The sequence below is a fragment of the Lonchura striata genome, chromosome 1 (genome assembly GCF_050655825.1).
Source record: "Lonchura striata isolate lonStrDom1 chromosome 1, ASM5065582v1, whole genome shotgun sequence".
In the NCBI taxonomy this organism is placed as follows: Eukaryota; Metazoa; Chordata; class Aves; order Passeriformes; family Estrildidae; genus Lonchura; species Lonchura striata.
The window spans coordinates 28,554,967-28,567,474 of NC_140703.1; the positions used below are offsets into that span (position 1 = coordinate 28,554,967).

The following is a 12,508-nucleotide window of genomic DNA, read 5'->3' on the forward strand; positions in this document are numbered from 1 at the left end:
CCCTGTTGGTGATGGAGTGGTCAGTGTCCGCCTCGGAGATGATCCTTGCACTGGACATCCTTCACTGGAAGCTGAACCATTTGATAGGGTGCTGTGCTGCCCAGCCAGGAGTGGTGGTGCCCCACTCCTCTCTTCCATTTTGGCATGTTTCCTGCAACTCAAGTATGCTGCTCAGATACTTTAAAGGCTTTGGGTTTCATGCTCTCAGATTTGTTACAGCCTAAATCCAAAGCCATGCTGAGATCTTGCAAAACCAGATGCAGCTGAGACTTTCAAGTGTTCTAGAGCAGATGGAAATGGCTGTGGGTTTCCATGAAGGCTGGTTTTCTCTTTCCTGGCTATAAATTTAAATATTTTAATTTCTTGCAGTTTCCAGGAGTGTAGAGGCGTATACTGCTCTTAATACTTTGCCAGTCCTGTAACTGAGCATGGGTAGATGTTGTTGTCACATCTGTTGGCCTCTCACTGCCATGTGACTTCAGTCATGGGCACAGACTCTGTGAAGCTGCCCTGAGTCTCGGTGTCCTTTCCCTACACCTGGAAGCTGAGCAGGCACCACTCTTGGAAGTGTAAGCATTGTAGCACTCCCATCCACAGCATATCTGCAGGGCTGGGAGGTGTTGAGGCTGCTTTTGGAAGCTTGGAGGCAGTGCACAGTAAGGCTCAAGTCTGGAGATCTGAACAAATCCCAACCCTTATGAAGCCTCCAAACATCTTCCTTTGGGATGGGGCTCTCCGTACAATACCTTGGGAATCTGCTGTAGCCAAGTTCAGCCAGAAGCTGTAGGGAAAGAATATCTGGAGCTGGTGCTGCCCCACATAAGTAACTTTGAAAGGTCATGTTTGAGGTGTGCTCACTTCCAACACTTGCTGCTGAAGAAACTGAAAAGATCCATAATTTGCTAAACATGGAAACCTATTCAAGCCAATTTCATCTTGCTCACCAAAACTTTTAATACCCTTTTCAAAGGGTAAATAAACAAAAAAGTCTTGCAGTGTTCTGCAACAGTGCTGTAGTCTGGTCCCAAGCTGGCTCCTCACCTGGCCTCAGTGCTGCCCAGCCATGTGAGAGCTGCTCACAAGGTGTGTGTGCAGGCGTTTTCTCATTCAGCTTGTGTGTATCTGTGTGCTTTTCCCTCTCTGGTGTGCACATTATATGTGTTTCAAGCCTCAAGCCAGACTTGGTGGCTCAGTGTTTCAGCTGTCCTTAAGAAGGAAGTGCTCTTGGAATTGAGCTGGTTTTAGAAAACAAACAAACAAAAAAAAAAAAAGCAAAAGGAAACTCCCCAAATTTCTGTTCTGAAAGAGCTGGCTTTGGGCCATGATGTCTCCTACAGGAGTGTGCATCCTCCTGCCTTCAGGCTGCCGCCTCCCATCGATGCTGACCAAAAGTCGCCGTTTCCGACAGCTGTGAGCGGCGCGGATCGCTCTGGGCCTGTCCCCAGCGGGTCCCCGCCGTGCCAGCGGTGCAGCTGGCACTGCCTGCCTCTCTGCATCCCTCCAGCAGACTGCATGGTTTAATCCCTGCTGCACACAGCCCTGGGGGCAGCAGGCAGCCAGCCCTGCCCTGGCTGTGCTCTGCCCAGGGAGGGAGGGAGGGGATTCTTCCTTCCTTCCCTCTGGCTGCTTCCCCAGCACCTCACCAGCACTGATGATGCTCGGGATATCTCCTGTGTGCACAGGGGGGAGATGCTGTGGCCACTACCTGAACAGGCATAACTGTGAAGGAATCTTACACTCTCCTGTGCCTGTTTCTTTGATTCAGCATTATTGTGTCTTGGGGAAGGGGGTGGGAGCAAAATGCCCTTCCCTCACCCTCCTTTATCACTGTGTAATACTTTTTCTACACACACTGTGTATAGTAAGAAAGGGTTTTGCCAAGGTTTTCTAATTAATAGACACTAACCAGCATTTCTTTCTTTTTTCTCTTTGCACATGTGACTTTAACTGCAGTGGTACATGGTCTTTCTGTTCTTTTCTAATTGTGAACTTAAGTAAGCAAATTCCTGGTGTCTGTGACATTAATGCACTGTGGGTTTAGCCTTGTAAATTGTTCTGTTCCAAGCTGGGTTCTCTTAAGTTATAGCTGGATGGGGTTTTGTTGTTTTTTAAACTGAAACATAAAACCGTTTTACACTTTGCATATTTTGTACAGTAAAATTCTGGAAATAAACTGAAACCAGATTTGATTGTCCCACTCCTTTCTCTTACCCTTTCAGACAAAAAAGCTCTTCTGGTCTTCAAGCATTCCTTAGATGTGGGCAGGAGGGGCCCTGCAAACATGTGGTTTAGCTTTTTTGAGGCTGTCTTTTTGTCACCCTCATTTCTAGGCATTTCTGGTCTGCCCTGCCACAGTAAAATGCAAACTCATTTATCACTCCTGAAGGAAGACTGGTAAGTGACTGCTTTGAACACCTGAAATCTCAAATGATGGGGAGTTAATGCAGCTGGGGAAGTGGGGTGGTGGGGGGGATGACTGGAGCGGGAACAGGTTTTTCTACCTCCTGTGTTCTCATAGTTTGCACATAGATTATGAAGTGCAGGATTTATTGCTGAGTTCCTTATTTGGCTCTGGTGGGGAGGGAGGAGTGGTGAGAGGCAGAAAAGCCAGTGCTCCTTGTTTGTGTGGATGCAAGTCTGTACTCTGGTAAAAAAAGGTGCAGGGAATCTCATCTCAACAGCATCTCTGGGTGTGGTTTTCCCCACCATCAGTTTCCATCTCCAGCACACCAAGAAAGAAAGATCACACACAGAAAGATCAAGCAGCTGTGTCCAAGGAAATGTGGGAGCAACTTTTTTGTCTAGACATTCTTTGGTGACCACTCTTCAGGGCAGCCCAGGAGATCCTACTTGGTGGCTTCAGCTGCTGGAAAAATCCACAGGATGCTGCTCTGCAGTGAAAAAAGAGTGCAGCAGTTACAGAGATAAGCAGCACAGACATAAATGCTTGTGGAGAGAAACAGCCACATGGGTAAATCTCTGCTTGTATTTGGGCTAGAGAGAGCTGAACTAAGGCCTGGGAGGAAGCAGGAAGGGTGGGATGGGGGTGTGCTCTGTTCTGCCTCCTGCCCTCCCTTGATCTTTGCTTTTGATCTGTCCCTCTCATCCCACTGGTGCTTTGGCAGTGCCCAGCCCTGCACTGTTTGCAGGTCAGCTCCCAGAGATGGCCAGGGGAAAGGAGGAGCTCTGCTGCTGCCCTGCAGAGCCTGAAATGGGGCTGCAGCCCTTGCTGGTGCCCTCCTGCCCATCAGAGGAAGACCTGGCTGGTTGGACTGGAGCCATGGAGGGAAAGGCTCTGTGGGAGTCAGCCACAGGTGTGTCATGGGAAGGTGTAAGCATCAGGAATTTGGCATAAACAAGATACTGGGCTTGTCAGCCTCGTTCCAGGCTCTTAGCCTTGAGAGCTGTGTCTTTACATGTGAGTTCAGCACACTGTTTCATTTCTGGGATAGCGCTGATACCAAATCAACACCTGACTGCTGCCAGTTGTGGCACTTTCTGTCCTGCTGTGGAAGCTGATGGAAGGAACAGGCTTTGCTAGAGGGACTAGTTCCCTTGGTCTTCACCCAGAGCTCACATACCTGAATCATAAAGGGTTGTGGTATGTAGCTCAGCAGAAATTAAGAGCTGAGGGAGCTGATCTGGTTTGGTCAAGTCTTTTCACTGAAGTTGCACAGACCTTTGAGGTGTGATGGAGCCTCAGGTGCAACACTGGGTTACATACTACAGACCCAAATCTCTGACAGAAAGGGGATGGAAAAAAACAAACCACTTGGAGGGACCTGGCATCCTGAACCAGAGGTGAGCACCTTTTGCCTGAGGAACATACTGGACTTGAGGAGGAGGTGCCTCTCCTGGAGTGCCCTTCTTGACCATAAGGGCATAATTCACTGGCTGCCCTGAGACAGCACAGCACCAACCAGTGCTGTGGGTATTTGGTGGCTGAGCTGTGGCTTAATTCACCTGAAAATTGATTGGCTCTGGAGGGTGATGGTACCAGGCTTCACAGCTGTGTTCACTGAGAAAACATCAGCTGTGGCCAATGAAGTAGGAATGTGTGGGGCAAAGGGGCCACATGCAGTCAGGACAAAACAAATGGGGTAAGGAAGAGATTTGTCACCTTCAGCAACTGGCTCCAGAGCCTTGCTTGAAGCACTAGCAGCACGTCACTGTGTGATATTGTTAGATAAATTAATAGTTCAGTGAGACATCTGGCTGTGGAGGTCGGTGGGGCTTCAAACCCCTGAACACCTCTGGTGCAATGAAGTGGCTCTGCTGTCTCAGCCCCAGGCATGAACTCCTGGGAAGTACAGGAGGGGTTGAACTCAAGGGCTTCCAAGGCATCCTGGAGTTCGGAACAGGAGGGGTAGGTGCAAGGGAAGGGATCTCTCAGCAGGACATGGTGTCTCACAACAGCATCCAGGAAGGGAAGGTATACTGGGAGTTGGCTAAGCAGAGTGCTTTGATTTGGCTTTCAACAGCACTCCTGAGTTTATGTTGGACTGGGAAGGGTTTAGGTTACAGTCCTTTCCGGTACTGGCAGATAATTCACTGGAGCAAGGACATCATTCCCTTTTCACGTGTGCATCCATGGACTGCTGGGTCAGGAGGTGCTGAGAGAAAAGAGAGCCCTGAGCACAATGTGTCTGCAGAAGCAGGGATGGTGTAGTGGGGTGATGGCATATGCATAAGTCATTAGCTGTGAACAAAGTTACCCGAGTTGCTTTGAAAAGCTGTAACAAGTTTTCCAGCCTGCTGTGAGCTGATGTGCTAGTTTATGCTGACATGGTGCTAGGAAAGTGGGGAGTACCTTAAACAGGAAGAAAGCTGTTTTCCTCATCCAGCTGTTTGTCCCTATCTCCCTGTCCCTCTCCATATTGAAAAGGTTGTGGGGTGTTTGGGTTTTTCCCCCCTGATTCCTGCTCACATCGTAGTCTGTGTTCAGGTTGGGGCATGCTGCAAAACTGCCAGCCTACTCCTGAACTGAGCTGATCTCCCCTTCCTGCAGAATCTGGGGACCTGAATGAAGATACCTGTACAGGACTTGGGGCTTGCTGTGGTTCCAGCTCAGTTAATGTGAGCAGCCTGCCACAGTGGCAGTGCTGCTTGTTGGCCTCCCAAAGCCCGAGGGTGCTGCCTGCAGGAGAAGGAGAACGGGTGTTTGCTGCATAGACCTCAGCCAGGACACAGGGAACAATCACTCTGTGGGCTCTGCACTAAATACAGCTTAAAGAGGAAGGAGGAAGAAAACTTTCACCTTGTGGATGTGCATTTGAGGTAGCTCAATGCACCCACTTTGCTTGTGTGTCAAAATATGGATCAAGAAGCAAAGCCTCAAGAAAGACAGTAACACAAGGCAATGTGAAGTCATTGGAAGAGACCTTAGAGATTAGGGTGTGGGTTTTCCCTCCAGCATGCTTAGGAACATGAGGGCACAAAGATTTAAAAAAACCTGAGCCACCACAAATTGCTCTAGGCATGAAGCTACTCTGTAAATTGAAACGTTTAAAGTATCTTCCAAAGGCAAGAATCAGGTTTACAAATGCTTAAACATCTAGTCTTACTTGTCTTTTTTTTCCCCCTCGTTATTTAAAAAGGTATTTGAAAAGTGGATGCATGGTGAGAAGGGAGATGTGTTTGACAAAACACATTTGATTCAGCCTCTTTGAAAATTTTAAGAGACAGTCAGAATGGTATGGCCCTTTGGACCTCTCTTCAGCACAAGTCAGATGCTGTGGGCATGCTTTGGAAGAGGGAACAACAAGGAACTGATTATATCTGGGCCACAGATGTGAAACAGATCTGCAAACCTTTTAGCTTCTATTTTTTAAAAGCTCATTCTTGAGTACTCATAATACCAGATCCTACAGTTGATTATAATTTTGCTTTGTAAGTGGTTGTGAGAAACTGGTTTAGTAATTCAGTAACTAGACTGTGGGAAGCTGTGCAAATTCCTTCAGCAACTTCATCTTGTGGGGACTAAAATGTTCCTTAAACATTTAGCTACTTTTGTTGTTCAATAACCTCTCTCTCTGTTTGTCACTAGCAGGAGCAGGACTTTGAATGTTGAATTGAATTTTAAAGCAGAAGTCAAAATCCAGCCATTTCAGGGCTGCTCTCTGGTCAAACATCACTTTATTTTTCAACTGTGTTACTGAGGAAGGAACCTGATTCAAGCTGGGCTTTCTCCAAATCAAAAGCACATGAGGTTGCCCATGGCTATTTAGGTGATTTACCACCCACGACCAAGGGAGGGCTCAGTCAAGACAGCCACTGGTTGTCTCTGGCTGCTGTTAAATGTGGGATACCCCCTCCAGCAAACTCAGCTCGTTTAACCCTCAAGGCTTATTTCTTGTATGTGAAGCCATGACACTTGTCTTCTGCTCAGATGGTGTGATGGTGGGACTGCTGGTGGCACTGGGTGTTACTGGTCTCTTCCCACAGTGACACCAGTCAGGGCTCAGTTGCAGGGTGGTGATTCCTCTTCTAGATTTTGGGACAGCAGAAAAAGAGGTCCAAAAAATTCTGCTACATCTACCTAAGCTGGTGAAATGGCTTTTCCCTGAGCATGTCTCACCTTCCTCAGAATAAAAGCCAGTGACAGCCTTGTCCAGACATCTTTCTCCTCAGAAAGGAAATGTTGTCCCTCCTCATGTTCACAGCTGTGGGGATCCATCACAGGTTCGTGGCAGTGCTTGAGGGAGGCTGCTGTCCCCCTGAGTTGGGGAAGGGACAGCAGGGGCAGGGATGGGCTCTGTCCTTAAGGGACCCTCAGCACCATATGCTGTGGGGGTGGGTTGAGAAGAAGGAAGGGAGGAAGATGGGCTACATAGAAATGGAGAGAGAAAATAAATTCAGTCAGAAGAATAGTATGTCAAGAGGCATGAAAAGGTGAAAAAGCTGTTTTCTTGTTTTCCATGGCATTAAGGGACAATGCCCTTTGAGTGCTTTGCTGATTCCCTTTACCACAGGGCCTTGGCAGGGAGCGAGGCACCGGAAGGATCTTTGCTTCCATCCCAAAGGCAGTTTGTAATCTGATTCCAGAAATGGGTCTTCAAGCTGCACAGAAGCTCTGTAGCTTTTTTCCACCCCCCCCCCCCCCCCTTTAACAGCTTAGCACCTTTTAAACCTGGCAGAGTATTCTGGGAGCTGGGCCAGGACTCTGCCCTGGGCCCTACCCCATAGTCCCCATTGTCATGAGATGTCATCTTCTGCCGAAGAGGAGCGAGAGTCATCCCACGGCTGTCCCCCAGGGGTACTGACCAGCCAAGGGCTGCCTTGCCCTTGATCAGTGGTACAAGGGAGTGGGGAGAAGGCAAGGGATGTGCAGTGCAGTGGGTTGACCCAGAGTCTTGGATCCCAGGTAGGACACAGCTGCTGGTACAGGATTCTGCCTCACTGCCGAGGTCAGTTTTCCATCCTGCTGTGCTCTGCTCTTTCCAGTTTCTAGCAGCTGGTCTTGCACTGTGTGGCATGGATGTACCTGGGGTGTGAAAGCAGCCAGGAGGCAGTGAGCTTTGCCTCAGAGGGCTGGGGTGCTTCTTGCCTTTTGCCCATCCTTCTCTTCAGCCTCCCAAGTCCAGGCATCGGTGTGCAACTGGCTGCATGTGGAGCTTCCTCAAAGCCAAAGCTTTGCTGCAGTGGAGAGGAAACCAGATGCAATCTTGGCCTCTTTTCACAAGACTGTAAGTCAGTGGCAGCTGGGATCCTGTTTAATTAATTATTTTCCAGGGAATAATAGGCAATGTTTTCTGTTTGGTCTCTGTAATGAATCCATCATTTCTTTAGGTATGATGTGCAGACAGACAGGGAGAAGCAGCCGGTGTCCTCGGCTCTGTATTCATGTTGGTGTCTGGCTGAGCAGCTTCATTCTGGGATGGGAAGCAGCTGAGATCTCTGGTTTCACTATGGGGCCATTCCTTTCCCAAGGGAGACAGGAGACTCATCACTCCTCAGAAACATCACAAAAACTGCTGACCCTGAAAACATGGAGTAATCTGCAATTTCCAGAGTGCCTCCCTTGTCCTTTCCTCCTGCAGCTGTTTCCCAAATGGTTGACATAAACTCGGAGCACTTTTGGGTTCACAGAGCCTCTACATCAGTGACTGCTGCAAAGGCAGAAACTTTCTCCTCCATGCTGCAGTATGAGAGCTGCAGTGTGCTGCTCCTGGTGGGTTTCTCCTCCCTTGACTGTTGTCTATAAGCAGCACAGGCTGTGCTGTGGTACAGCACCCCCAAACAAACCCCTTCAACCCTGTGTCTGGGAACTGCAAGGAGGTTCTGCATAACTTGGTGTTCTTTTCACATATAACGTGTTAGGAGGATCTTCACTGTCACTGGAGAGAAATAAGGCCAGGTTTTGGAGTACTTTGGGTATTAACTTGACAGTGGTGGACTAATGGTCAGACTCAATGATCTTAGGGGTCTTTTCCAACCAAAATGTTTGAATGGTTCTTTGAAGAAACTGATCAGCTTGAAGCACTCATGGTTGGATGAGGGCAAAATACAATTCTTGTCTTTATCTGTATAAAGACCTGTTTAATATGTCTAGTAACATGCTGGAGCAAAATAATTATTTGTGAAAAGAGACGTGCTTGTTAAGCATTCAGTGCTGCCCACGTACATAAATTTGTATTTTTTTAATAAAGGGGATTTTGCAGGTTCCTCATCCAAATGTGCTGACTGTTTCTTCTCAGTGTATGGTGGGCAGGGTTAGGCTGGCTTTGTTCCTCAGGGCCACCAGTGCCTTTCAAATGCCAGGTGTTCCTACTTGTGATAGAAGAGCCCAGGAGCATCTGGCTTGGTGTCCTGTGTGTCATCCCTGTCCCTGCAAGCAAAACACTCAAATTCAAGCTGCCCTCTCCTTCACAAGGGCCTTTGTGTCCTTCAGCTGTTTGGTCATTAGGATCTAGGGGCAGACAAGGTGTTATAGTTAAATGGGAAAATCTTTGCTGTCCACTCATCCTCATTGCTGCAATCCTTCCTCTGTGCCAATGCTTTCCTAACTTTTTGTGTGATTGTCCTGAAAGCTGGTGATAAACAGTTCCTGTTTGTGGGCAAAGACAATGCTGAGGACTGTAATGGCAGACTGAGAGAAGAAAGAAAGGGCAGCCCCATCCCTGGCACTATGAAGGAGTGGCAGCGGTAGGATTAGCTCTTTCCCTGCATAACTCAAGGGAAACTTTCCATAAACCACTGGCACCACTCCCCAGTATGAGTTCAGCCTCTGCACTTCTACATTATTTATGTCTTTTCCCCCTAGAGTTCTGTTGCATTGATGTGTTCAAATGCCTGTGAAACACCTGTGCACTTTGAACATGTCCCTAGTGCTGTCTGCAGGGTCTGCCTGGATAATCTGTGCCTCTCAGAGCACCTAGAGTGGGGCACTTCAGGACAGAGGGGCATCCACAGTGGGAGAAGAGCACACACAAAGCACTCTGGCACTCAGCACATCTGGAGATTGTGCCAGTTAGGAAAGTCAGGAGAGGAACTTTTCGTTATTCTTTGTGTTTGAAGTGACTGATGAGGAGGCACAGGACCATTGCAGGCTGTTACCTTATGCAGGGTGAAACTGTGCATGTTTTTTTTCCTGGAAATAGCCCAAAGGTAAAGATAAGCTCTTTTCTCAGGTTAGTAGCTGTCCCTTAATCACAGGCCAGGAGACTACCAGAGGGTTATGTCTGCCTCTTCTTGCTCCTTATCAGTGTGGGTGAATGAGACCTTGAGTCCTGCTTGTTCCCTCTCTGAGCTGGGATCCTCCAGCAAATCTTGATGAAAAAGCAGAAGGAGAATGCTGGTGCTCTGTCAACCAGCAGAGAGTAGGGTGTGGAAGAGAGGAGGAGACCTCCATGCTGACAGCATACTGAATTTCAAGACTTTGGAAAGTTTTTATCATCCCAGAGCAACCAGTTGATTGTTCTCCCTGAACAACTTAGTTCAACTTCTAGGCAACCATAAGGAAGCACAGAAGAGCAAATGGTTGACCTGGGGGCTTTGCTGCCTTGTATATTCTTCTAACAATCTGTATGTGAAAAATACATGTTGAGGGTTTGCTGCTCAGCGAGGAGCTAACTTGGCCTACAGTCATCTACCATGCTAGCACAGTATTCATTCAAGTGCATAGAGAAAGAGAGAAATCCAGCTATGTGTTGTTCATACTGGTATTTTCCAGCAAGGGGATATGGCACACATGGGAACATATCACTACTTCAGCTTTTTTATACCAGTAATTTCAAATTTCTATTTCAGCTAATGTAGAGAGAGAAAATAAAAGAAACTGATCAACAGGCAGGAAAAAAATCTATAAAATCTTGCTTTGCAGTTCATCAGATAAAGGAAATATATAATGTGTAAACCTTGTTTCTCATCAGGCTGATTCACATTTGTGTAACTCTGATTCTTCTGTCCCTCACACTGTAATTTTCCCTCACATCACATACCTCTGTCCTAAGCCATTATAAGGATGGTCAGAACAATGGTTCTTGTTTGTAGCAAGAGAGGAGATGTGTACACTACCTATGCTAGGAACTCTGAACAACTGGAGAACATCTTTATAAATGTATTTATAAACGAATTTATAAAGATAACACCATCTCTGAACTCTCCATTCATTGCACTATTGCCAAACATAAGAAGCTAAGACAATTGAAATCTGCCAGCATGAGAAAGCAGGGAGACCTAATGCTGCCACAGTGACCTGCACATGGATGGTGCTGCACTCACCAGGACCATGGGACAGACCCTTGGCTTTGTGGGTGACCCCCTTGACTGGTACCCTGAACTCCTTCTCAGCCTGCAGTCAAAAGAGGCTTCTCACATGGGATATCTGAGTCTCTAGGCAGGGAGTAACTGTGCAACTAAATATTCAAAAGCCAAACAGTTTGAATCCCTCTGTTGCTCACACCCCAGTGCAACTCATCCACTATCTAATATGTTTGGATGGATCTGTTCCCTCCTGACACCTCAGTCATGGAAAAGATGCTACATGGACTTTGGGTGAAGAGTCAGCAAAAGCTGGAAGGTCATGGGGAATAGGAGTGCTTCAGGGTGGGCCCCTGTGGATGTTTCCATTTGCTTGGCTCAGTGCCATGATCTTCAGTGGTTTGGACTCACACTGGGCTCTGAGCTGGACCAGCCTGTCCAACAGTTCAGGAACTCAGGAGCTTTGTGTCTCATATCAGGGCCCCTGCACTGACTCCAGCTGTGGCCTGAGCTTTCAAGAAGAAAGAGGTTCAGACCCAGTGTTTGGTTTTGCATTGCACTGCCAGATAAGAATATCCTGTCGTTATGTGGAATCACTGAAAACTTTAATAGCATCCCTAAAACCTCCCTCCCCTCCCAAAGCATTTTTCTGGCTCTCAGCATATTAGGGAGTAGCTACAGACTCCTGCAGCACAACTTGCAGGATTGAGTGGTCTTGGCAGAGTAACTGCAAAGGGCATTGTGTTTAATAAAAGGGCTAAACTTTATAGTTAGGCTTTTCCCTATGTCTTGAAATGAGATTTGGTCTTTGGATGTTAAGTACTGGGCTGATGAACACAGAAAATACAAACTGGCTCCCTGCGTCCCTCTGGCAGCAAGCAGGCAGGCACTTTTCTCCTGCTCTGGGACACTCGGGGCAGATTCCCTGCAGATTCCTACTGTCCTTACTAAGGAGGCATGATTTGCAGCGGTGCTGGGTGCTGGTGCTGCCCTCCGCAGGGGCAGTCCCGGTGGCTCAGCACCGCTGGGAATCAGGCGGGGGGGGGCCCGGCAAGGGCGAGGGCAGGGGGAGCGGGGCCCAGGGGAAAAGAGGAGCAGCGGTGCTTGCTGATGCTCAAACTTAGGTCTTCCAATGGAGGGACCTGCCACAGGGCCAGGGCTCTTGGGCCCCACAAGTCAAACTGCACAGAGTCATAGTTAGTCATCATCGTCGTCATCATCGTCGTCGTCATCATCATCATCGTCGTCGTCATCATCGTCGTCGTCGTCATCATCATCATCATCTTCATCATCGTCATCATCTTCAGTATTTATCTTCCCAGAAAGCACATCCTCTATCCAGTCCTCCAGCTCCTCGGCTGTGGGCAGGTCGTCATCGTCTCTGATGTCCATCCAGACGCTGTCAGCCTGTGGGGATAGGTGATGAGGGGTTAGCTGCCCTCATGGACACACAGGGAAGAGGTGGGACAGCTCTTGGGAGGGTGAGGGCTGGAGCAGGCTGGGATGCAGGGCATTGGCAAGTTCTTTCTACAGCCTGTGGGCAGGCTCAGCCAGAGCATCTCTGCCCATGCATTGGGATCCCCACTTCCCCATGGAGGGCTGCTGTGTCTGGCCAGGGGCAGTGGGACTGGTCAGCATTTTTATGGGACTGTGTGGTGCTGTGTGCCCTGATGGGATGTGTACCTGCTGCCTATACCATGAGCAGGAGCCCTCCTGGTGCATTCCCACCCTATACGGATGGTTCTGTAAACTCCAAGTCTACGTAAGAGATATCAAATAGACCTCTGCCAGTACCCGCTGCATCACC

At 48.3% G+C, this 12,508-nt stretch overlaps 1 protein-coding gene across 1 annotated transcript in view; it reads right to left on the reverse strand.

Moving 5' to 3' along the window:
• Positions 1-10,557: 10,557 nt before the first annotated feature.
• The window catches only part of CASQ2 (calsequestrin 2), a 34,559-nt gene continuing 32,608 nt past the window's right edge, over positions 10,558-12,508 (reverse strand). The window contains exon 11 of the mRNA XM_021548839.4: positions 10,558-12,108. Coding sequence (XP_021404514.3) covers positions 11,899-12,108 — 210 coding nt within the window. The 3' untranslated portion in view covers positions 10,558-11,898. The remainder of the gene's footprint in view (positions 12,109-12,508) is intronic.